Source organism: Haliotis rufescens, unplaced genomic scaffold (assembly GCF_023055435.1).
Source record: "Haliotis rufescens isolate VD_foot unplaced genomic scaffold, xgHalRufe1.0.p SCAF_42, whole genome shotgun sequence".
In the NCBI taxonomy this organism is placed as follows: domain Eukaryota; kingdom Metazoa; phylum Mollusca; class Gastropoda; order Lepetellida; family Haliotidae; genus Haliotis; species Haliotis rufescens.
Window position 1 is genome coordinate 2,823,890 of NW_025964135.1, and position 12,659 is coordinate 2,836,548.

At 43.9% G+C, this 12,659-nt stretch overlaps 1 protein-coding gene across 1 annotated transcript in view; it reads right to left on the minus strand.

Moving 5' to 3' along the window:
• Positions 1 to 1,731: 1,731 nt before the first annotated feature.
• Positions 1,732 to 12,659, minus strand: part of LOC124148179 (E3 ubiquitin-protein ligase MIB2-like) — a 38,062-nt gene continuing 27,134 nt past the window's right edge. Inside the window, exons 12-19 of the mRNA XM_048382945.1 lie at positions 10,073 to 10,229; positions 9,420 to 9,574; positions 7,874 to 8,000; positions 7,394 to 7,496; positions 6,887 to 6,966; positions 5,266 to 5,444; positions 3,157 to 3,377; positions 1,732 to 1,889 (exon numbers count right to left, since the gene is read on the minus strand). Coding sequence (XP_048238902.1) covers positions 1,852 to 1,889; positions 3,157 to 3,377; positions 5,266 to 5,444; positions 6,887 to 6,966; positions 7,394 to 7,496; positions 7,874 to 8,000; positions 9,420 to 9,574; positions 10,073 to 10,229 — 1,060 coding nt within the window. The 3' untranslated portion in view covers positions 1,732 to 1,851. The remainder of the gene's footprint in view (positions 1,890 to 3,156; positions 3,378 to 5,265; positions 5,445 to 6,886; positions 6,967 to 7,393; positions 7,497 to 7,873; positions 8,001 to 9,419; positions 9,575 to 10,072; positions 10,230 to 12,659) is intronic.

A 12,659-nucleotide genomic window follows, 5' to 3' on the forward strand; every position in this document is an offset into this window, starting at 1 on the left:
ATAGTGCGACAACAAACAAAACACACACACAGAGGGAACACATTCACATGTTCACTGGTGTGTTGTCCAGCTACATGACGGCGGTCTGTAAATAATCCTGCCCAGATCTCTCAACCAGTGATATGACCCACCGCGTCCGGTACGGTACAAGGCTATCCCGCAAACCCAGCGAGAATAGTTGCTAGGACTTTGTAAACAAAGAAAATGAACATTAATGAACATACGTAGTAGCAAATCATTTATACAGATATTGCCTACAGTGGCAAACAGAAATGCCTTAAGCTTAAAAAGGAAGAAATGTTTTAAGTCAAGTGCTTGTTAAAGTAAGGTCCTCGACCTTGGTCAAGTAGTGACTTTGCTTCAGAGTTCCTACGGCAGACATGATATTTGTAAGGATGACTACTTCAGTATAGATCCTTATACATATGTCAAGCAAGAGTGAAGTAAGACAGCACAGTACAGACTTATATACGTCTAGTAAAGATTAACACAAACAACATGAGGAATTCATGGCAGGGATTAACAACAAAATAGGATAATGATTGATAAAGTGACATTATACAATATCAAAAGACCATCATCTGATAGTGGTGCCAAAGTCACGGAACACAAAACAGATGGCGATAGGTCATTTCAACATGCTGGCCCATTGCTATTGAACAATCTGACACAAGAAATCAGAGAAACAAAATCTGACAAGCTTTAAAAAGAAATTCAAAACCAGTCTCTTCAAGAGAACCTTTGACTTGGTCAATCATGGTCTAGGTGTCTTTGAGCAGTTGTTAATTTGAAAATGCGCTATTCAAATCCTTAATTTAATTAATTTTAATAAAGAAGTAGTCATACATGAAAATAGCTTGTCTTAACTGTTACTTACCAACTTCTAGAAATGCCAATCAAAGAGTCTCTAACTTCAGAACACGAAAAGGGAAAGTCACATTTGAGAACGGAAATCAGACAGTCTATCATGATCTTTTGGGCTTTAATACTGTTTTCCTAATGTTGGTTCTTCTGGTTGAGACAGCGACGATGGACGGTAGTCGTTGATAACAGTCAACAGACAGAGTTGGGGACCAGGCTTGGTGTCTGGTGCTGATAGCTGATGATACACCGACTACGTTTCAGTCCTTGACTTGGCTGCTGACTGAACAAGGCTTTTGAAGTCATGGTCCGGCAACAATTCACTTGACGAGAGTGTACACATTCCTGGATGGGCGCTGTGTTCACGGTGTCAGTTTCCCAGTTACAACGACTACCACAAAGGACCACCTCCAAATGTCTCAGAACGTGTCGGGTCCTTGTCGTGTCCTTGTCGTGTCCTTGTCGTTTCCCTGTCGTGTCCTTGTCGTTTCCCTGTCGTGTCCTTGTTGTTTCCCTGTCGGGTCCTTGTCCTGTCCTTGTCGGGTCCTTGTCGGGTCCTTGTCGTGTCCTTGTCGTGTCCTTGTGTGTTACATGGTTATAAGATGGACCAAGGCTAAGCAACGCACACATTCCTAGTTTTACACCGATGAAGAATATTGTCTTGAAACGCACTATATTCCATTCGCTGTGCAGAGTTGCGTCCCTTGGGCACGCCAGAAACCTATGATTGTGGGTTCGAATCCCGGTTCGCCCCGATTATGTTTCTAGGTTTGTCAGCACCATACCCGTGCTTGTGGGTTTCACCGAAGTGGTAAACGTCTGAGACCTGCATCACTTCGGGCTTTCCTCCCACATGAAGCTGACACGCCGCGATATAACTGGAATAATGTTAAAAGCGGCGTTCAACCCAACTCACTCACTCACTCACTATATCCCAAGCCAGAGACGGTTCACTGCTTTCAAGAACAGGACTGTAGATTCTACCCTGGTCTATTGAATGACACAGTCTTTTCCGATTCTGTTTCCGTCTGAAACAAAGTGTGTTTCTATAGCAACATGTTGAAAAATAAGGATCTGCCGGCATAATGATTAAACATTCCTTTCTGATCTTTGTTTTTTGTAAGTGAAATTAATAATTGATCAGTCATAGCTGCGACATTGAGAATTACAGTGAAAACAATGAAAACCTTATATTTCATTATCAGTTTGTCACACGATTGTAACCGAGTATAGACAAGTATCAAGTGATTGGTATGACGAGCGACGACCCACGCCGTCGATAAACGATGAGTGAGTGAGTGAATATGGTTTTATGCCGCTTTTAGCAATATTCCAGCAATATCACGGCGGGGGACACCAGAAATGGGCTTCACACAATGTACCCATGTCGGGAATCGAACCCGGGTCTTCGGCGTGACGAGCGAACGCTTTAACCACTAGGCTACCCGACCGCCCCTGATAAACGATGACATGCACTCCACCAAGTCACTGAGCCTGACGACCCTGTCCATTTAGCATTATTAACAGGTTGCTTGGGACCTGTTCTCATAATCATCACGGGACTCACATGCCCATTGGATATAGGTCTTGTTTGGGACCGACTATTTGATATATTTTTTTTAAAAACATCTTGCACAATGTTTTGTGGCAGACAATATTTTCATTTCAACAGAAGCGTAATTATCTTTTTCAAGCATTTTCTGGGTCGATTTATTTTTGGGGATAAAATCCCAGGCCCCCTGAATAACAAATGACAGGTCACTTTAAAAGAAATTCACAAAATAATCACACGACCCGAATTGTTCTCCTACACCTTTCAGTTTTCTCCTCATATTTGATGAGTACCAGCGGCATGAATCTCCATGAACTATCTTCTAATTAATGAATTACATATGTGAATTATTGCCCTATTGTCCTACTGAAGGTATACATACAGTATTGAGACCCCTAGTATTGAGCCTAGTGGTTAAAGCGTTCGCTCGTCACGCTGAAGACCCGGGTTCGATTCCCGACATGGGTACAATGTGTGAAGCCCATTTCTGGTGTCCCCCCGCCGTGATATTGCTGGAATATTGCTAAAAGCAGCGTAAAACCATATTAACTCACTCACTCACATCCAACCAAACACAAAATAACAATTTAAATTTCAAATAAAACACACCCTCCTGGTTTTTAGAATGAGAAAATTTGCTCCTACAACCACCCATCCACGCTCGTTTTAAAAATCCTGGATCGTGTATTGAGTTAAACAGGAAACTAAGCAACATGGCCACCGTGTTGGTATTTGAAACTAACCTTCGGTGACCTTCCTCGTGACGTCTCTCCCGCATGCGCCGCATGTCCTGACGCCGACACAGCACTTCCGGCACGTCTCTTTATGGCCACAGGGAAGGTAGATGGCGTTAGCGCGGACGTCCATACATTTGCAGCACAGCTTAGGGCCTCGGTCGTCTGACCTCAGTGTGACCTGCTGTGAACTCATTGTGACCTGCGGTGATGCCTGACCAACTGAAGAGCTGGAAGAGAAATCTTTCTTGTACAACGAATGTTTCCTAGGAGAAGTTGCCTGAAGAATCTGGTGATCCTTGTTCGTAACCCTGACGGCAGCGACGGAGTACGTATCTGGCTGATCGAGCGTATGTTTTAACGACTCTTAAGGTCCACTGTCGGTAATATTACTGAAATTTTGCAAAGCCTACTCACTCAGTTACGCGCCCTTTGTGCTCCACACGTTTATGAATACAGTAAACTACGGTTATAACGAACACGCTTATAACGAACTGACGGATATAACGAACTTACTTTTTTGATCCCGTCTATTTGCTGTAGTTATGCTGTATATATGCTTATAACGAACTACGAACTACTAAAATTAGTAGTCCCTTTGAGTTCGTTATAACCGTAGTTTACTGTATAGGGCTCTGGAATATTCCAGCAGTACTTAGGGCCTTAAACTTTGCGCTAAGATTGCTTTGTACCGCTTGACCGAGATCGGAAGGCGCAACTGTAGTTCGTGAGTGAATGTGGTTTAACGCCGTCTTGTGGAGTATTTAGTGATATCCCTGGAGTGTCATTTAAAAGGGCTAGAACATTTAGTCATGGAAATTCGTTTTTTAAACCAGTCAATAGGATTAGTGGAAACTTCATTTTACTAGTCCTTAGAGTTTGTAGCTGGTCCTGCTTGAACGAGACAAAAGATTTTCACTTTGTTTACATTTTCTGCCAGTTCTATTTCGTTACAATTCGTAGCAAATTGAGAACTGGTTTAGAATTACAGCCCTCAATTGCTTCTGGTCTAGGAGGACAAACAAAATCTCATTAAAATCAGATTTTAACCTTCGCTACCGATGAACAAAGATCTGAGGACTCCCATTACAGGTCACGTCAGAACGACCTTTCGCCAACTTTGACCGACCAATGAAATAGCCAACAAGGAGTCGCCAGTAGCCAATCAGAAAGAAGCTTTTCGAGCCTTACGGAAGTCATTTCAAATTGACGACTTCAATTCCAGACTATACCTAAAAAAACTATTTTGACAAAGTTTCGATTCATAATTTGAAAACTGAAAAAGGGAAAATTGTGTTTTTTGTGTGTTGTTTAACGCCGCACTCAGCAATATTCCAGCTATATGACGGCGGTCTATAAATAATCGATTCTGGACCAGACAATCCAGAGATTGACATCATGAGCATCGATCCACGCATTTGGGATATGATGATATGCATCAACCAAGTCAGCGAGTCTGAACACCTAATCCCGTTAGGCGCCTCTTACGCCGTTAGTCGGTGAAAACCTATTCTAGCCCGGATATTCACGGGTCCAGAAAATTGTAACATGTCTATCGATGACCGAGATTGTATGGCGGTACTTCCCACTGGCTCTTCCGTTTCCAAGCAAGGCAACTGAAACGATCGAGCGTCAGGCTCGGTGACTTGGTTTATTGTGCGTCATGGTACCCTTAAGGAATGGATCGTTGCTCATAATATCAATCGACCCGTGAAGATTCCGGGGTAGAATAGGTTTTCAGCAACCCATGCTTGCCGTAAAAGGTGACTATGCTTGTCATAAAAGGCGACTAACGGGATCGGGTGGTCAGGCTCGCTGACTTGGTTGATGCATGTCATCGATCCCAATTGCGTGGATCGATGCTCATGACATCAATCACTGGATTGTCTGGTCCAGACTCGATTATTTACAGACCGCCGTCATATAGCTGGAATATTGCTGAGTGCGGCGTTAAACACCAAACCAACCAACCAACCAACATAATATCAATCACGGGATTGTCTGGTCCAGATGCGATAATTTACATGCCGCTGTCATATGGCGGGAATATTGCCGAGTGCGGCGTTAAACAACATTACACAAATGGAGGACACCGCGGGTTGCCGGCGTCACACGAACCTTGTCTGGCTGAAGGAACGGACCGCTTGTTTGATCTTCTCACTCCGACATATGTCCATAGCGGTCTGGTCACTGTTGTTCTTCACGGTCAGATCTGCCTGGTGTTGCAGGAGGTAACAGGCAATGCGCACTCGGCTTTCTTCGTCAACCTTCGGAGGCTGTCCAACCAACATCCGCAACTGGAATCATAAATAGCACGCATTCGTGACCAACTCGTGTTATTCCGGGACAAGCCGAATAGCGACTCGTGCCCCTCTCGTGGCCATTTTTGCGACCGGGTTCCGTCTTAGCGCAAACGGGCATAACTAAAACAATTGTCAATTCGTTGCGTAATGGTTCACATATATTTCCCCAAAAATTATATATATTTCAGATGCCTTTTAAAGCACATCGGGACGTGCGGAATTATACAATATGATTGAACACATTTCACTGTGTCTTTGGTATATTTTTAGATGCAAGACATATGTAAAATCAAAAATTATTTCTGAGGGATTCTTTGACGAAGTACTTGAAATCATACGCGCACTCTGATTGGTTTGTCGTATTTTCGCACATAACATTCATCGAGAGGGGGACGAGTCTTCTTGCGGGTTACGGAAAGGGGCGAGTGCTGACAAATGAAATAGCACGGTGGGAAGACTCTCGGTGACCTGCGCACAACAACACGATCAAGCCTCCCCTCCGACTAATTGATATTTTACGTCGGGCCTGGGATTTGTTTAAAAAAATAAAATAATGAAAACTGTTTTCAGCCGTAAATGCTGAACAAATAATGTAGTATGTTATATGTGAAACTAATTGTCGTTGTTGCTGGAATATTTCTACAAAGCCGCGTAAAACAACACGAACAGAGCCCTGAAGGAGTCACCAAATTGCAGCGGCGAATATAGGATTCGAATCTACGATCAGTGGATCCTGGAGAGGCAATAAGGGACGTAACTCCTCACAGTACATTAAATCGCTTTCATCTCTATGCCACGTGACATACACGTACACGATCTTCTCCAAGATTGCTACCTATTCCCTTATTTTCCTCTGTCAGTATATACCGGCTTCGTGGTCTAGTGGTAGAGCGTCCGCCCGGAGAACGGAAAGTCCGCGGTTCGATTCCCGGCCGCGTCATACAAAAAGACGTTAAAAGATGGTACTTGTTCTTTCACTGTCTGGCGCTCGGCATTAAGGGGCTAAAACAAGGACTGGTTGGCTCGGAGTCAGTATACTGTGTCTGAGTGGTTTTTTTATGTTAAACTGCGGCATGGTATCTCAGTGAGCTAGCACTATAAATCAGCATCAGTCCGGTCTAGTACAAGCAGCCACACACACATGTGCATGCACGTCGCTATATAAGTGCAATAATCTTGGACGCGACGTTAAACCCGGTTTCGCCTCACCTCACCTGTCAGTATATGTACCTATCTATGTCATCAGAAAAAAACATGCCTCCGGGTTAGAACAGGTCCCGAGTATTCTGTTCTTGTCTCGAGAGGCGACTGAAGCAGCTGATTGAGTGTTATCGTACGAAGCCTTCATGTAGCTGGACTATTGTTGAGCGCAGCGACAAACACACAAACGAACAAATAAACACACAAACACACCAACAAAGGGGATATGTACTCACCAGGGCCCCCTCCTGGTTCCCCATCAGAAGCACGTGCAGGGGGGTGTTACCTTGGTTGTCCTTGACATTCACATTGGCTCCTGAAATGCATATGTTATGGTACAGCCGAGGTTAAGCTGAATTTACCCTAGAAATTGAGCAAAGCGCGCAAACGCATGTACGTGACGGCACACGCACACACACTCGATTATCCAGCGTATTACATCTCTATTTGATAATGAGAAAGACCCTAGACATATTCTCCATCACAGATAATCGAGAGTGAACTGATGATTTCTGTGAAGTCTCAAATTGGCTTTTTGAACTTTTAAGCCTTAATATTAAATTTAAATCTTTAAACACAGCTCAGTCAACCGGACTTATGACAACAAATAATATAAAGTAAATACAACCTCTATTTTGCCCCTATGAACGTTTATACCTAGATGTTTAGATTAAATTAGGCACATTTCTTAGTTTCACCCCAACCCAACTCACCCCAACCCAACTCACCCCAACCCAACTCACCCGTCTTGACCAGGACCTGTGTGGGGCTCAGGTAGGCCTCCCTACACGCCAGGTGTAATGGCGTCTCCCCCTTTGTGCCCTGAACATTCAGGTCCGCCCTGCCCTGGCAAAGTAAACACACATTCAGTGAGTGAGTGTTGCATTACGCCGCCATCAGGATTCCAGCTACATCATGGCGGGGTATACAAAGAATGGGCTTCACAATTTGTACCAATTTAGGGACTTACACATTTTGTCTGCAGGTGACGTGACTGGACAAGGCAGAGCGTTATCCATGAGGCCATCGCCATGTTGTAGATATTCACTAACTGAACCACAGCACGACAGCATGTAGCCACACATTGTACCCAGTTGGGGAATCGAACACGGCTCTGCAGCTTGATGAGTCAACGCTTTAACGATTGAGCTACCCACCACTCCATGAACGCTAGATGAAGTGGGGCCTACCCTTCTCCCCCAACCCGGGGTATGTCTACTCACAACGCTTATGAGGATGCGGGCGACCTCCGCGTGATCGTTGAAGGCGGCAAGATGGAGCGCAGTGAAGCCATCTTCTTTCTTCAGATTGACCAGACCACGGTTTCGACCCAGAATCTTCTCAGCTAGTCTGGTGCAACAGATGTTCGTTTATATTGATGTGTGTGATTCGTTGCTCTTTCAATGCAGTGAAACTTGGTAAAGTCGAACTCCATTAACTAACCCCGACCCTGACCCTGACCCCTACCCTAACCCTGACCCCTACCTTAACCATGACCCTGACCCCTACCTTAACCATAACCCTGACCCCTACCCTAACCCTGACACTGACCCTGACACTGACCCCTACCCTGACCCCTAACCCCTACACTGTCCCTGACCCCTACCCTGACCCTGACCCCTGACCCCTACCCTAACCCTGACCCTGACCTCTACCCTGACCCTGACCCCTACCCTGACCCTATACGTGTATATATTGATGTGACTTTATGGGCCTTGTCGGTACAAACACTGATCCCGAACTACGGGCAAGTCAATTAGTCGATAGTCCCGAGGTCTTTGAAAAAACAGGATTCGATATATTATTTACATACATAGAAATGATACTGCACATAAATACACTTCCTACATAACACCTGATTTCCCCTTTTCCTTTGATCAGTGTTTCAGTGAGGGAGTGAGTTTCAGTTATTTCAGGCGTGTCAGCTGGATGCAGGTCGTGGACGTTAACTGCTTTGGTTAAACGGTAAACGTGGGTATGTTGCATCCCTACGCTTACTGCTCTTTTGTCAAATCGGCTCTCTCGACTATATGGATGTGTCGACAAGTCTTTGATCGTGGGTTCGAATCCCACATTACTATACTGAGTTGTCAGCACCCTTCTCGTGGGTTTCGTGAAAGTGGTAAACGTCTGAGACTTGCATTACGTCGGGTTTTCCTCCCACATTAAGCTGACACGCCGTGATATAACTGAAATGCACACCCCATCACTCGTTACTCTCATCAACAGTTATTACATGATGAGGCTCAGATAAGCTCGCCCCTATGGGCTCCTATTAAATTAAGTTCTGTCCGCGAAGGCAGGTATTGGTATGTTTCTAATAGACATGTTTCATTCGTGACCAACTCGTGTTATTCCGGGACAAGTCGAATAGCGACTCGTGACCTCTCGTGGCCATATTTGCGACTAGGTTCCGTCTGAGCGCAAACGGGCATAGCTAAAAAAATTGTCAACTCGTTGCGTAATGATTCACGTATATTTCTCCCTTATATCATATATATTCCAGATGCTATTGAAAACACATTGGGACTCACGGTATATATTGATTGAACACGTCTCACTGTATCAAAGGGATATATTAAGATGCAAGACGTGTGGAATAAAAAATATTCCTGAATGATTCTTTGACCGAAGTACTTGAAGTCATACGCGCATTCTGTATGGTTTGTCGAATTTTCGCACATAACATTCATCGATAGGGGGACGAGTCTTCCGGCAGGCCACGGAAATGGGCGAGTGGTGACGAATGAAACCTGTTTCACACGATACCTAGCCGAGCCCTTAAAGGCCGCCGTGTGAATAGGCGTGAATCCTCTTTTGTTGGCAACCGTCAGGTCCAGCTTCGATGACGTCAGAAGGACGTCCACAGCCTCGTATTGGTCTTTACCAATGGCGTCAAAGATTGGAGTATCGCCGTCTCGATCCTGTGTGGGAGACAAAAGATGAGAATCTGGATAAAACATTTCACAATATCCAAACGGGATGCAGTCCTCGAATCTCGGCTCAGTAGGTCGTTCAAGGATTATTTTTTTCCGTTCCGGTTTGACATTCCGCTTTTTTGACAGGGTACCATTAGGAATAAACGGACTGACTTCGAAATAAGTAATTTTTCGAAATAACCTTTACCGAGAATGTATCTACGTCAGATCAATAAGTCGTTCAAGCGTTTGTATATGATTACGTTTTTACAAAACGAGGTATGGTGCCACAAATGAAAAAACATCGCCTTTTAGAGTGAGTGAGTGAGTTGGGTTTAACGCCGCTTTTAAAAATATTCCAGTTATATCACGGCTTGTCAGCTTAATGTGGGAGGAAAGCCCGTGCCCCCTTTGTGACATCGTGTTAAGCTATTATTCGAGATAATCATGTTTATTGTAACCCAAAGTATTTATCAGTGTGACAACAAACTATACCTAACTTACCGGGGAGTTGACGTCACATCCTTTCGCCACCAGCAGTCTGAGGACCCCTGTCATCCCCATGTAGGCGGCGTTGTGAACGGGTTGACGATGTCGCTGGTTGAATCTGTTCAAGTCAGCGCCGGCACGTATCAAGTATTCGGCGATGTTGCTGTGTTGTCTGTATTAAAGCGGGATTTTTGAATGAGCGAATGTTGTTTTATGCCACTGTCATAAATATTCCAGCTATATCATGTAGTTAATCAGGTGCGGGCCAGACGAACCAGTGGTCGATAGCATGAACACCACATGTCGCCGCCTGAGCACAGTGGCATCGGAGTCGTAGTCGACTCGGACAAGAGTGAGTGAGTGAGTGAGTGAGTGAGTATGGTTTTACGCCGCTTTTAGCAATATTCCAGCAATATCACGGCGGGGGACACCAGAAATGGGCTTCACACATTGTACCCATGTCGGGAATCGAACCCGGGTCTTCGGCGTGACGAGCGAACGCTTTAACCACTAGGCTACCCGACCGCCCGACTCGGACAAGAAGCATGAATGAGGACATATGAGGATTCGGAATGATTAATGAGCATACATACTTTTTCGGTATTATTAACATTTAAACCTTATATACTAATAGTGAGTGAGTGAGTTTGGTTTTTACGCCGCTTTTAGCAGTGTTCCAGCAATATCACGGCGGGGGACACCAGAAATGGGCTTCACACATGGTACCCATGTTGGGATTCGAACCCGGGTCTTCGGCGTGACGAGCGAACGCTTTAACCACAAGGCTACCCGACCGCCCCATATACTAATAGACTTACGATGTGGATTCGACCTACACATATACACACTGTCAGTATCAAGTAGTCTTGACGCAGTCTCTTTTTCAAATATCAGTCTTATAAAGAATATAACAATTCCGAGATACGTTTTTTCTCTACCCTTGTGTGTTCCGAATGCATACAAACCAAAGAGAACTTTTTGTATTTTTAACAATGTTTCACTGTCTTCTTGCATGTTGCTTCTCTAATACCCCGTTCACATGCACAACATTTACTAACGTAAGTAATTTTACACATGTATAACTATACATACGTGCGTATAAGTAAATTTACTATGCGTTCACATGAAAATCAACTTAGGTGTGTAAATAAAGTATGTAAATTGGGTAAGGCACACACATTCGTCAGTCTGTTTACGACTTTCACCACAAAACAGGTTGTTTTCCAATCAAAGTTGAATGAGAAGAGAGTTACTTCACCGAAAACTTTCGCGTGAAGCAACAAGTGTTTGATTTAATTTGTACGAAAAGGTTTGACTCCTTGAAACAAAAAAACCACCGTCCGCTCAACTCTGTATATACGTATAAACATTGGCCACTGTTGACAATTTGTTTGGTGTTGGTAAAAGAACAGATATTAATTAGATCATCATCTTACGTTAACATAAACGTTCACATTGCAACATATAAACACAGTGCAAATTTACATGTACATTTGCACCTGCTCCAGACATGATGCAAATTTGCTCCTGGTGTAAATATACACACATGAGTAAACGCGTTCACATGACAAGTATACTCACGTATGTATCTCTACACACGTATGCACATATACACACATATGTATAGAGGCGCATGTGAACAGGGTATAAGATTATTTGAGACACCCCCGTGGGAATCCCGGGTTACAAAAGGTCCACTGCCACCTGTGACGGACGTATGAGCGTGGATCGTTGCTCACAATATCAATCACTGGATTGTCTGATCCAGACTCGATTATTTATAGGCTGTCGTCGTATAGCTTGAATATTGGAAACAAACAAACAAATATATGAGACATATCATTTAATTTAAACATATGTACATACCATTGTATTGACTCTAAAGTCGGCTTCGCGGCAAATACTCTGTATGTAACCAAAATGTTAATTGTATCACTTCCTTTTTGTCAGAGTTTAAAGAGCGTTGTAAAGAGATTGACTACCAAATGTGGTTTGAGGATTTGTCAAAATATTCTAAAATGAAAATGTACCAGTCTGTTAAGTCTGTTCAAATTTAAAGAATACCTATCACTTGTCATTGCACATCCTTATAGAAATGCTTTGATTAAATTTAGATGTTCAAACCATAAACTTATGATTGAATACGGACGTACACTTGGTATAAGTGCGAATGAGTGAGTGAGTGAGTTGGGTTTAACGCCGCTTTTAACAGTATTCCAGTCATATCGCGGCGTGTCAGCTTAATGTGGGAGGAAAGCCCGAAGTGATGCAGGTTTTAGACGTTTACCACTTCGGTGAAACCCACGAGCACGGGTATGGTGCTGACAAACCTAGAAACATAATCGGGGCGAATCGGGATTCGAACCCACAATCATAGGTTTCTGGCGTGTCCAAGGGACGCAACTCTGCACAGCGAATCGCGGCGCCTTAAGCCCTGTTGATACGGCGGCATTTGCACACGTGTGTTTTTTTTGCATATTTGCAAATTTGCTTATGTGAGCAAGTTTGACCGTATGGACGCATTTACTCATGTGCAGATTTTACTCATATGAGTAAATTTGCACCTAGTTGGGACTAGGTGCAAATTTGCTACAACCTGTGA